The 13,810-nt window shown below is 37.5% G+C and overlaps 1 protein-coding gene across 1 annotated transcript in view; it reads right to left on the minus strand.

The window, feature by feature from the left end:
* LOC134348897 (glutamine--fructose-6-phosphate aminotransferase [isomerizing] 2-like) overlaps nt 1-13,810 on the minus strand; it is a 41,918-nt gene that overhangs the window by 14,452 nt on the left and 13,656 nt on the right. The window contains exons 5-10 of the mRNA XM_063052693.1: nt 10,966-11,024; nt 10,745-10,879; nt 9,965-10,026; nt 6,357-6,436; nt 5,460-5,568; nt 846-1,009 (exon numbers count right to left, since the gene is read on the minus strand). Of these exons, the coding sequence (XP_062908763.1) occupies nt 846-1,009; nt 5,460-5,568; nt 6,357-6,436; nt 9,965-10,026; nt 10,745-10,879; nt 10,966-11,024 (609 nt within the window). The remainder of the gene's footprint in view (nt 1-845; nt 1,010-5,459; nt 5,569-6,356; nt 6,437-9,964; nt 10,027-10,744; nt 10,880-10,965; nt 11,025-13,810) is intronic.

Below are 13,810 nucleotides of genomic sequence, written 5' to 3' on the forward strand. Positions count from 1 at the left end.
GGATAGGACTGAAGAGGTCAAAAAATCTTTCCCATCATTTCATACTGAACCGACTGGCAATTCTTTTAGAGCTCGGGTGATCAGGGATATTTATAAATAATTGTAATACATTTAATTACTTAAGCAACTTAAGTTTGAAAGGTAGATCCATTTGCCCAATTATTAAGACATTATTAGTTACCAAACTAAAAGGGAAAAGCAAAGCCCTTGGCCAAGCCTGTTTGGTCTCTCAGTTCAGTATGATCAGGAACCCAAGGCATCAGTGCCGAGTCCAAGAGCCTTGTTTAGACATCAGGAGTAACTCCTTCTCCTTGAAGTAAATGGAGTCACTGCATCTGCAGCAACAGGAAAATCATCGGCAACCACCTGTGGGGTAGTTTATGTCTATGCTCATGCACACTCATGTACACTCTGGGGAAAATCACAGCATTCTTAAGATAAATCTGATTACTCAAAAACAAGAATTAGGACAAACACATAAGAGAACCTGGGGAGGGAAGGTAGCAATTAAAGGTGGCATAGAGTTTTCATGAACTGGACTAACATTATTAAATAAGTTTATGATTTGAAAACTATACCCAAGCCAATACCTTTGAATTCTATTATATGGCAGATGGCTACAGTATATTTCAGCAATGTATACATAGTTCAGCATTACAACCTGAAAGCTGGTTTAAGAAATTCTAGTTAAGTACATTTATTAAACTGCTGTGAGATGACACAAATCTTCAACTCTTTTGGAGAATGTATATAATCTAGTGTATGCTTACTGTAATAAATATACAATCATGGATGCATTTGATTTTTTTGTGTTTTTTTAAACTGTTTCTGCAGACACCACATACCTTTCATTATTTGTTGCAATTCTATCTGCAGAGTATGTATGGTTCTGGATGCCAAATCACCCACTGATCTTTTAGCACGGTGAATGGAGAGAGCACCATCCACCACTGCAGCAATGTCATCATCTTCCAGAAATATCACTCGTTTCGTGTGCTCAATGATTGCACTGTTGACGAATTCATGAATAATTAAGCCATTGTTTAAGTATTTAATGTATTTATTTATATATATGTATATTTCAGCAAGCTAATACAACTTAAATAGATAATAACAGGATCCAGGTGCATGCTTTCAAACACACTGAAGGCCACTTCCCACACTTCGTAACTGCATAAGTTATACTCATTTGACATCTTTGACACAGGCAAAGCATGAAAAGTTAAGAAACTGAAAGTGCTAGAAGTCAGAAATAAAAGCAGGAAATATTTGAAAATTCTGACTCCAGCATCAATATTTTAAAGTCTATGTCATCCCATATTTTGATTATTTCCTATTAATTCCTAACAATATAGTTCAGGTGGTCAAAACATAGTTTAAAAAAAGATAATAATGGAAATATTATTATTTCCTGTATGTTTTACAGCATTATTTATCAAGTCAATGACGGATAAATATTTCCTGCATTTAAAATCTGCTGAGACATCATTTTAGATTTTCTTTAGCAATACTGTAATAATATTGCACTTTTCATATTGATGTTTTAATATTGTAAAGCACTCTGAGCTGTTACATCACATTAAATTCACTAAGTAAATCCAAGTGGTTGATCACTTAAGAAATAAGCAGAGAACAAATACATCTCATCACAATCTCAGGATGTTCCACAAGACATGTCAACCATTTAACCATTCTGAAAGCAGAGTTACTATAATGCACTTTAGATGCAGCAGTGATTCACCATAAGGAAAACAACTATGCCTAACTGTAATTAATTAATTAATCCATTTGATCACCTGACTGAAATAACATTAGTTGGCATATTTTTTAAAAAGTGTCACAAAATTTTTAATGTCTCTGAAACCAAGTCTAACGCCTTGGTCTCTGAAACCAAGTCTAACGCCTTGGTCTCTGAAACCAAGTTTAATATAGTTATAGAGCAATACAGCACAGATATGGGCCTTTCGATGAGACCCCTGCAGCATATCATAGTCACCAACTTCCATTCCAAGAAACAATCTTCACCCACAACCCTCTGCTTCCAAGCTCTCGGCCAATTTTGAATCCACCTAGCTAGCTCTGCCTGGATCCCCTGGGACCAAACCTTCCAGACCAGCCTATCATGCAGGACCTCGTCAAAGGCCTTGCTAAGGTCACTATAGACAACATCCATTGCTATATCCTCATTTACTTTTTAGGTTAGTTGTTCAAAAAACTCTATGGTTTGCCAAGGATGGCTTTCAAGGCACTAACACATGTAGTCTTCTCCTAATCAAATTTTGTCTACCCAATTGCTGGTAGATCCTGAACGTCAGAATGTCCTCCCGTAACTTTCCCACTACTGATGTCAGTCTGACCAGCCTGCAGCTTCCTGGCTTGTCCTTGCTAACCCTTTTAAGCAACTGAAAAATAATAACCACTTTCCAGTGTGGCAACTTCACAGACATCCCACCTCTCCCGGAAGTTCCAGGAGTCTCCCGCATATCGATAGTGGCTCCCTGACGCCCGGAAATTATATACAATATCCCGGAAATAGCTTTTTATGAGAGGGAGAGAGAGAGAGAGATCCAGCATCCTGATTGGTCTCCCTTTGTGCTAAGCGTGGTCCCCAACTACTGGGCCGCAAGGAAATGATATGATTTGGCGATATGAAACGATATGAGTCAGCTGCACCTTTCCTCATTCCCTGTCATGCACTGTTGAATTTTAACGCACACGAGGTCATCAGTGACCCAAGATGTGCAAAGGAATGGGTCCGTGACCCATTTGTGAATGTCCCCGGTGAATCATTCATGTCAGCACGGGAAAAAGATCAACTCCTCGAGCTTGCAAATGACAGTGGGCTGAAAAGTATGTTTGACATAACATCTCTGCTGGCATTCTGGATCAAAGTCAAGGCTGAATATCCTGAGATAGCTACGGAAGCACTGAAAACGTTGCTTCCATTTCCAACATATCTCTGTGAAGCGGAGTTTTCTGCAATGAATGTAACGAAAACTAAATTGCGGAATAGACTGGACATAAGGAACCCCCTTCGAGTATCGCTGTCTCCCGTCACCCCTCGGTCGGACCGTCTTGTTGCAGCGAAACAAGTCCAGGGCTCCCACTGATTCAGCAATATTGGTGTGTTGCAATGATTTTATATGTTCATATGGGGAAAATATGCGCTGTGTGTTTAATATCCAAACGTTACTTAAAATGTTACGATGCGATTGACTTATCACCTATATTCCAGTTGTGATTAACACCCCCGCCCCCGGTCGGTCGGTCCGCAAGAATATTGTCAATATTAAACCGGTCTGCGGTGCAAAAACGATTGCGGACCCCTGCTATGTGGACCTATCAGTTTTCTGTGTGGGCGGTCTTTACAATCGACCTCAAAAATAATGACAGTGTTGCTCGCTGCACTGTTTGCAATAGTGACTTTTCTATTGCCCATGGTGGGTTAAAATGTAAAAGACATGTTGAGGTGAGTTTAACAGGTGTCATTTGTTTATTAGCATAGCTAACGTTATTTAAACTGGCTGGCTGGCTGCTAAGAAGCTACACTATTGATGTCCTACGTGATGAGGTCAAACTCCCTGTAGACTTGCTTAAAGTTGTAATAGAATAAACATGATAATATAATATAAGTACATATTTTAATGTCACATTTTCTGCATATACCCAACTTGGTTTACAGATTAGATAAAAATCACCAAACAAAGTATTACATACACCCTTGGAGGAGGTCGACGGGGGGGGTGGGTATGATATGGGGTTGCGGGGGGCGGGGGTACTACCTCCCTGAAATGAGTTTTTACAGGGTGGGATGTCTGACTTCACCAGTAGCTAACAATGAAACAGGAATCTCTGCAAGGGCCTTTACAGTTTCCTCTTGAGCCTTCTACAGAGTCGGAGAATGCATTTGGTCAGGCCCTGAGGATTTATCTACCTTAATGTGCTCTAAGGCTGTAAATACCTCCTCCCAGGTAATATGAATGTCCTACAAAACACCTTCACTTGTTTCTCTTAACTCTGAAACAACCATGACTTTCTCCTCAGTACACAGAGGAATTTAACATTATGCCCCTATTAAAGATGGGACATTTAAATTTTTGTGAATACTTTATATTTGCCTTAAAACTCCAGCTTACACACTGAGACCACAACAAAAGTACTATGGTGAAAAGAGTAATACATGAGAAGTGACAGTGTACCTCAGCCTACGTCACTCTAAATAGAAGGATTCCCCTGAATCTGCAGGGATCTCCCAGACTGTAGAGTTAAAGGCCAAGTGTTTACATGGCCTTTCAAATTGTGCAGCCACAGTAAATACTGCACTATAAAAAATATACTTGTTTTGAGTGGCCAATTATTTCTCTCAAGTGGAAAACTCTGACCCTATTTCACATGGTAATACTCAAAATAACCATTGAATGATAAATTACTCATCAGGTTTCAGTCCCATTTGCAAAATGTCTGATGTGCATCACAACTGAAGTTGACAGGTCAAATTTCATGAAAATGCAAGTTTATTGCAAATCAAACAAATTTTGCATTTCCTTCGAAAATATCTTTTTTGAAAATTACATAATGATTAAAAACTGATGTCCTGCAAATCATTTTCTAGGTGTTTCAATAGGTACATTTAATGTCAGAGAAATGTATACAATATACTTCCTGAAATTTTTGGTTGAAAGAGGATGAATGTCAAGGCAGTACAGTGGTTAATTGGGACGCTTTGGGACCAATATATTTTGGCCCCAATTAGCTGAAGTTTAATCAAAATAGTTCAAAAGGTATAAAAAAGAAAAACTGAGTAACAAATTATGTATTTCAATAAAATACAAAATAATTTAGAACATTGCCAATACTACAGCAGTACTTCTTTACTTTGTAATAGTTATTGATGGAATAATTCAAAGCATCACATTCTTTTGACTGTAAATGAACAAAATCAGCACAGACACCTAGTGCAGATAATAGACTGCATTCATTCGATACTGTCAACAAATGCATCCTCCAAATCATCATTTTCATTGTAACATTCCAGATGATTGTCAATACCTTCAAATTCTCCATAGTTTCTAACATGAAATAGTGAAATAGTTACATTTTCACTCTTGGATGTTTCTGGCATCTGCAAGCCTGAATGCTTGAAAGTGCAGTTCTGAATGGTCTTACCAACTAACTATCAATGACAAAAAAAAATCGCTGCTTTTTGAACACACATGCGACTGACACTAGTTTTAAAAAATTGTTTAGCAACAGTCTCCTGCCCTAATTAAGCAGTATAGTGTCCCAAGGAAAGGAAAGGAATCTTGGCTATTTTTTTGATTAGTCTCTGTTCTTTAAGAGTTGTCGCAAATAAGTGGTGCCCCAATTAACTGTTGGCTCATTTAACCACAATCCTCGGTATATGGTAACATATAGGTCCTTTGATAATAAATTCACTTTGAACTTTGAATTACACTTACCTAGCATCAGATGCAAAGTAAAATTCACTGTTTTTGTCCTCTTCGAGGTGATTATGATCTTCATGCTCCAATTGGTGTGCTTTGGATATAGGGTTATTTTTGGTGTTTTCTATAATGGAAAAAAATGTACTAGGTAATTTAGCTGTGTTTTTACTGAAAATAAACAGAAGGTGAAAAGATGAGAAACTCCTTCATAAGACAGGTTAGAAATGGAAGAAAACTTTGTGTGTCAAAGTTTCTAAAGTGATCCATGAATTCATTTGAGAAAGATCAGCATGGTCTTCCAGATGAAATGTTAAGCAGAAACTCTGCCAACTCTTTTGGGTGGACTGAAAAAGACCCAAAAATTTGATTTGGAAAAAATAGCTGGGAGGATCTCAGCCAAAATTTATCCCTCACAAATTTGAATAGTTCAATGGTCATTTGCTATTGTTTGAATTTTCAGACCTCACTATGTGAAATCTGAGTGCCACATTTCCATGTATTACAATAACAGATAATCTTGGTGAGAAAAAGGAAGAGACTGGCTGCAAAGCAATTGGTGAATCCATTTAAAAGGTGCCACAGGAAAGCTTTCTTCATGTTAATTCCAAGTACAAATTCCTGGAGGTTACTTAAACAAAGTTAAAGAGGAAGTTTACAGGTTTACATACATAAGAAATTTTTCCTCATACTGGGATGAAGTTTAAAATTTAACGACAGCAGCTTTATTTTCACAGTACATTTACAATGAACAAGAAGAAAATCAAATTTGAAGCTACAACCAAAATTTATTTGAGCTTAGCTTGAACCCAGATTGATTCTCCTTTTGGTTTACATAATTCATTTAAAAAAGCAGATTAGCAGTACAATTCTAAACAAATAACTGTCTTAATTATTCATTAATAGCCAACTTACGTGTTTGGTACAGAATTGGAATCTGGTCAGCGGAGTGACTATTCTTGCTGTGAATACCAATCAGCAGAGGGCTCCCTCGCCTAAGGGGGAATTGAAAAGAAAATACTGAATTTGAATTAAAATATTTAAAGTAATTGCACAAATGAAACTATAAAGGTATAACCAACTGTGTTGGTTCATAGAATCAAAAACATTATTAAATTTAAGTGGTATAACCTCCAGATTACCTCATTTTATTCATTTTCACATCTTATTAGTTTTTTTTAATATTCTAGTGATAAAATGATTTTTGAAAATTATCTCTACCTTTATTTTTGGGACACCATAATTAAAACAATAGAATTAGGAGTTAAAATGCAGTATATACATGGACGGGGCATTATTAACTAAGAGAAACATTTGGAATAGATGGTCAAAGTATTAGTGCTGGGGCCTCATGTTTATATGTAACTTGGATGAAAGAACTTGAGTATATAACAGCAAGGTTTTGACGCAGCTTTACAGAGTGCTGGTGAGATCACACTGGAGTGCTGCAGTGTTTTGCTTTCCATATTTAAGGAAGGAGATATTTGCATTGGAGACAGTACAAATAAAAGCACAGAAGGTCAACTCCCATGAGGGAGAGAGATTAATATTAGAAGAAAGATTGAGTAGGTTAGGCATATATTGATTGGTGTATAGAAGATGACAGGTAGTCATATGAAACATTAGATTCTGAGGCAACAGCATGGATGCTGGGAGAAGAAGCATCTAGAGGTCAAGGACATTCATTTCATATAGAGTTCAGGAGCAATTTCTTCTGAGTTGTGAATCTTTGGAATTTTGAATATGAGAGAGCTGTGGAGCATGTGATTGAATATATTCAAGGCAAAAATTAGCAAGACTTTTATCTACAAAGGAATCAATAGCTATGGGACAGAGAATGAAAGTCATGTTGAGGCCGAGAATGGATCAGTCATGACCACATTTAATGGTGATGCAGGCTCCAGGGCTGACCTGTCTCTTCTTACTTGTGTTTGTATATTCAAGACTGATTTTAACCTCACCAGTTCCGTTGAGCCAATATCACTTTGCCACCTTCCCAGCAGCCTTTTAGATGTTTAGCATTTGAATGCACTGTTTTGCACAGGAGAGCAAATTCCTGAATGACAGTGGGTGCCTGCCTTTAGTATCAGTCTTATCAGGATCTGCTTGTAATTTTTAATCCTATGCCTGCGACTGCCAAGTCACTGTGGTTTTCCAGCTAAACCCAGAAAAAAAATGAAGTGGATGCATGCACATGTGCAAAGCCCTGCGTGAATATTTTGGGCTTTACCGAGATTTCTCTTTCTATCTACAACTTTGTAAATCACTGAACTTTCTAATTATTCTATTTCCTTGAGACTATCCTCTTGCAACTTGACAGCATCTTTGTAATCCCAAAATATGTTCTCATTTCTTAGTCTGCTATTTAAATTTACAGAATCACAGAGACATTACAGTATGGAAAGATGTTCTTGGCATACTAAATCCATGTTGGCTCAATGCAAGAGCAATCCTGATTGCCTCAATCATTTGTTCTCTCTCGCTCTAGAGTCTTGCTTACTCCTGAACTATGCATCCAGTACTCTTTTGAATTTTCCACCACATTTTGTCATTGTGGATTGGAGGATGTAGTCACTGTCAAGTAACTAATCATGATTACATGAGGTAGTTAATTGCCCCAAGGTGTCTGGATGCTTCTTGCTAAAAGATAAAAATGGAACTTTTCTAAATTAATGCTAGGCCAGATATTGTGGAATTTGGTCTATGACCCACCTGTTATTTTTGCTGCACTAGGTGTGTGGAGGAATGGAAGGGGAGATATTGCTGATTCTCCACACTCAGGAGGTGGGCAGATGAGTATAGGAAGACCACAGTGGTGAACACAAGAACAACAACAACTTCTTGCTCAATGTCAGCAGGACCAAGGAGCTGATTATTGACTTCCGGAGGAGGAAACCGGGGGTCCATGAGCCGGTCCTCATCGGGGGATCAGAGATGGAGAGGATCAACAAATTTAAGTTCCTCGGTGTTATCATTTCAGAGGACCGGTCTTGGGCCCAGCACGTATGTACAATTATTAAGAAAGCACGGCAGTACCTCTACTTCCTTAGGAGATTGCAAAGATTCAGCATGACGTTTATAACTTTGACAAACTTCTGTAGATGTGTGATGGAGAGTATATTGACTGGATGCATTACAGACTAGTATGGAAACACTAATGCCCCAAATGGAAACCCCTACAAAAAGTAGTAGATACGGCCCAGCCAATCACAGAAAAAACCCTCCCCAGCAATGAGCACATCTACACAGAGCGCTGTTCGTCATCAGGGACCCCACCACACAGGTCATGCTCTCTTCTCACTGCTGCCATCAAGAAGAAGGTACAGGAGCCTCAGGATTCACACCACCAGGTTCAGCTACAATTATTGTCAATTATTGTTCAGGCTCCTGAACAAGAGGTGATAATTTTACTCAACTTCACTTGCCCCATCACTGAACTGTTCCCACAACCTATGGACTCACTTTCAAGGTTCTCTTCACCTCATGTTCTTGATATTTATTGTTTACCTATTTATGATTATTATTTCATTCTTTTTGTAATTACACAGTTTGTTGTGTTTTGTACACTGGTTGAACACCCAAGTTGGCGCATCTTTTGTTGATTCTATTATGGTTATTATTCTATTATGGGTTTATTGAGTATGCCTGCAAGAAAATAAATCTCAGTGTTGTATATGGTGACATGTATGTACTATGATAATAAACTTACTTTGAATTTGAATTTTGAACGGGCCACAATTTATTAAATGTGATGTCAAAAAGAAAATGTTTTAATTTAATTAACAAAATATACTGAAAATGCACTAGATCACACACAAAAACAAAGAAATAATTAAACTTAAATAAAACTGTGTTATAACAATCACCAACCTGCCCCATCCATCAAGTTAGAAAACACCAAATGATCCCATACCATGGGTGAAAAAATATGGGGGAATCCCAGGACAGTTGGCCTGTATCGTTACACTCCACATGTAGTTCAGCAATGAAATAGAATGATGGTAATGCTAACAACTCTAGAAGAATGACAAGTGTACTGCTCTTAATAACAGAAGGAAAAAAAGTTGAGAGTTTTATCAATGCTGGCACCTGGAGCAAAAGATAAAATGTTGAAAAAAACTCAGCAATCCAACCAGTATCTGAAGAGGCAAAGAAATGGGAGATGTTTCAGGTTGATCACCCTGAATCAGGACAGAAAGAAAATCTCTGCCTTATACAGGAACTTTGCACAAGGGATGCTGTTCATTATCAAAACAGTTCAGAGAAAATAGAGTTTCATACATCAATTTTGACTCTGGCTATGCATTTCACTTTCAGAGTTTATGATAAGCAAGCACTTAAATTCAAAGATCATTTATTTTTCTACTGATTGACAGTCCTGATGCAACAGGAATTGGATATCCATTTTAATAATCCGAAATCATCTGCATGAAATAAACAATAGTTGTTATGAAATTAAGAGACAGTCTAATTAAAAGTAAAAGGGTGCTCAATGAGTTATAGAAATTATACTAGATACCAACCTTGTAGCAACAGCTTCACCTGGGAAATGTCTACTCTTGAAAACGAGTGCAAACGCTCCCTCCTGCAAGGACAAAAATATTGAAAGTTCTATTGCATTTCATCTGTTTGACAGCAAACAAATAAATCGATAGTGAGGAAATGAACTTTCTCGGTACAATTATGCATAATATTCTGGATTGTTCAGTGGCTTGGCATTTACAAGCACTGTGATGATTCTTCACAGTAGTTCCCAAACCTTCAACCTTTACCACAAAAAGAAGACAAGAGCACCAGAGGTATGGAAACATTGTCATCTCCCACCCTTTGTCAACCATGCCATTCCTTTGTAAAAATTGAATAAAAATATGTACTACCTAAAAGCAGTATGGATATTCTTTATTGTACAGACTGAGGTAATTTAAGTGCAACTGGGGACCTACCTAACTTCTGCCCTTTCTTGTAATGTCACATTCCCTTTATACACAGTAAAATTAATAAATGTAACTTTATTTCAACACATACTGTATACATGTCTTTTTTGAATTGATATTTAATTGAAATAGCTGACAGTGGATTCCATCATGAAATATTTCATATAGAACATTTTGCTTTCATGAGAAAGGTCTACTGTTCCAATGTCTAGCAAATATTCACACAATTCTGTTGGAAAAAGCTGAAAAGAGTATATGAACCATAATAAAATGAATATATGAAATGAATGAGATTACTATGAATATATAAATAACATCAAATTGTTATTTACCATGTACTGCAAATAAAAAAAATCAATTGTAGCTCACCAGTTGTTGAACAACTTTTTCCACCAAAGCAGAGAATCCAATATCTTCACCTTCTCGGTTGTCATATAGATACTTCGTTAGTTTAGGAATCACCTCTGTATCCGTCTCAGATTCAAACATATAATTTTTGCTCTCCTATATTGATAGAGCGCACAGTGAATGTACTGGGACACATTATAGTGATGGTTAATTTTTGATTAGCTTGCTGGTATTCTACTTACCAGGAATTGCCTTAGATCTTTGTAGTTTGTGATAATTCCATTATGAACTACCAGAAATTCTAAAATAAAGAAGTAGATTCCTGTTAAATCTACAAGTTAAACTTTAAAGTACATACCAACTTAAAATTAGTTATGATACCATTGCCCAGCGAACTATGTGAATAGTGTGGCACATATCATCAACTGCATTCCATGCCCAATGATTGCACCACTGTGTTCTTTAGAAGCTAGGGATTTCTCCCTTTACCAATTTTAGATTAATTCTTTGTCCTGAATTTTCAAATTGAATCATTGAAGAGTATTCCACTAATCAGTCAGATTCAATTTTAGGTCAGTTACATATTTAAGATGGGCAAGGTTAATGGGCTATTTTTGGTCCTGTTTGTAGAATAAATCACACTGTATATTCGTTGCTGTTTTTAAAGTACACTTTACTCTCTTACTGAAATGAACACATATAAAACAGCATTATTGATGAGTAGTATACACACAGTATCTGCCAAAACCATTAACAGAAAGCCAATTACCAATACAGGTGTGTGGATTTCCAGTAAGCTACATTTGGCAGGTAACTAACATACATGAAATTGCTGTTCCAGAGAAGCCAATGATACAATTCCTTTGTTAAACCAGTATCCATTAATATATTTAATATTCAATAAAGCTTTCCAATAAGTATTAAAAAGTGTGTGACCAAATGGAATGTAGACAAAAATCAATACAAATATTGCCAAGTAGAACAACAACATCTGATGGACATACAGCAACTTGCAGTGAGGTATAATTATCCTTCACTGAACGGCCTGTTCTCACAAGTTATCCAATATGGGCTGCTCTGCCACTGGCCTCTTTAAAACAGCACATCATGTTCACCTTTCCAGGATTTAAGCTTTTTATATTAGTACATAATTTGTTCATTAACCCTCGAACTGAAATTCAAATTATCCATAAATAGACATTTAGATATTAAAGCAACATACACAAAATGCTGGTGAACTCAGCAGGCTAGGCAGCATCTATAGGAAGGAGTACAGTTGACGTTTTGGGCTGAGACCCTTCATCAGGACTCAATATTTAGATATTAATGATGTTTTAGCAGTTAAGAGTGAACTACACTGGGAGGAGAGGGAAGATGCAGAAAATCGTTAGTGAGGTAAGTCAGCAGCTTTAAATTCCTGGGGCTTGAACATCAGATGACCTGTTCTGGGCTATGCACAAACTGCAGATGCATTCACAAGGAAAGCACATCAGCATCTTCATTTTCTTAGGAGATTATGAAGGTTCAGTCTGTCACCAAACAGTAACAAACTTCTGCCGATGTATTGTTGTAAGTGTCCCGACTGGTTTCTCTCTTCCCTCCCCCCACCTTTCAAATCTACTCCAGCATTTTTTCTCCAGTCCTGCCAAAGGGTCTCGGCCCCAAACATCGACTGCGTTCTTTTCCACAGATGCTACCCAGCCTGCTGAATTCCTCCAGCATTTTTGTGTGTTGCTAACAACTCTCAGCATTTTGCATGACCTTATTGAACAGCAAGTTGACTTCAGGAAAACAATTTCTATATGCTAGCAGCAAGTGTAGAGTCCTGCTCCAGCAGAAAATTCTGGCAGATAGTATTAGAAAAGATTGACATGGCAGATGATGTGAAGCTGACAGAACTGGAAAGCCTAGTCTGTGGATAACAGGTGGGACCGAAAAGAGTTTCACAGCTTTATAATTAACTCACAGAGGATCCTTGAATACATCTGAAGATTTTTTGGACTTTAAAGGATTCATGGGGTAAGGGAGTCAGTCAAAAGTAGACTTGAAGCAGAAGATAAACCATGATTTTATTGAATGGTGGAACAGAATTGTGGAGAAATATTGCCACAAGCAACAAACCCTAAATATTCACATAACCACCACCACTTAAAAGGACGAGGACAGCAGGCAAACAGAGCATCAACATCACCTCCAAGTTACATTCTACCCCAAACAAAATATATTGTCAATCTTTTATTGGGTCACATAGCTACCTTCCTCTTAGTCCCACCTCATTCCCCACTTCTAAACATCCTGATAGTACCTTTCCTCCACAGGTTCAAATAAACTCATAATCACTTTCAAATTAAAGTATGACTGAAACAAGCTAGGTTTCATTTGTGGCTGTAGCTTTCTCCATTTTATTTCCCAAAATCTACAAAGAGAGGGCATATAATATAAGAAAAAAAAAGTGGGATATTAGAGGAGTGGGAAGCTTTTAAAACACATCAGGAGGCAACTAAAAAACCATAAGGAGAGAAGAGTTGAAATATGAAAGGACGTTAGCCAACAATATAAAAGAAGATCCCAATAGTTTTTTTTTCAAATATATGAAGAGTAAAAGAGAGGAGAGAGTGTATATTGGGCCACTGGAAAAAGACACTAGAGAGATAGCAATGGGAGACAAATAAATGGTGGACAAACTTAATAAGTATTTTGCATCAGTCTTCACTGTGGAAGACACTAACGGTATGCTAGAAATTTGAGAGTGCCAGGGACCATACACTCAGAATGGGTGCAGTTGCTATTATTAAGAGGAAGGTGCTTGGGAAGCTGAGAGGTCTGAAGTTGGGTGTGTTGCCTGTACCAGAGAGACTACACCCCAGGGTTCTGGAGAGGACGTCTCCAATAGCGGGAGAGTCTAGGACCAGAAGGTACAGCCTCGGAACAGAGGGACATCCATTTAGAACAGAGAGGAGGGGGAATTTCATTTCCCAGAGAATAGTAATTCTGTGGAATTCATTGCCACAGATGGCGGTGGAGGCCAAATCATTGGGTATATTTAAAGTGGAGATTGATACATTCTTGATCCATTAAAGCATTAAA

The sequence above is a fragment of the Mobula hypostoma genome, chromosome 7 (genome assembly GCF_963921235.1).
Source record: "Mobula hypostoma chromosome 7, sMobHyp1.1, whole genome shotgun sequence".
NCBI classification, from domain to species: domain Eukaryota; kingdom Metazoa; phylum Chordata; class Chondrichthyes; order Myliobatiformes; family Myliobatidae; genus Mobula; species Mobula hypostoma.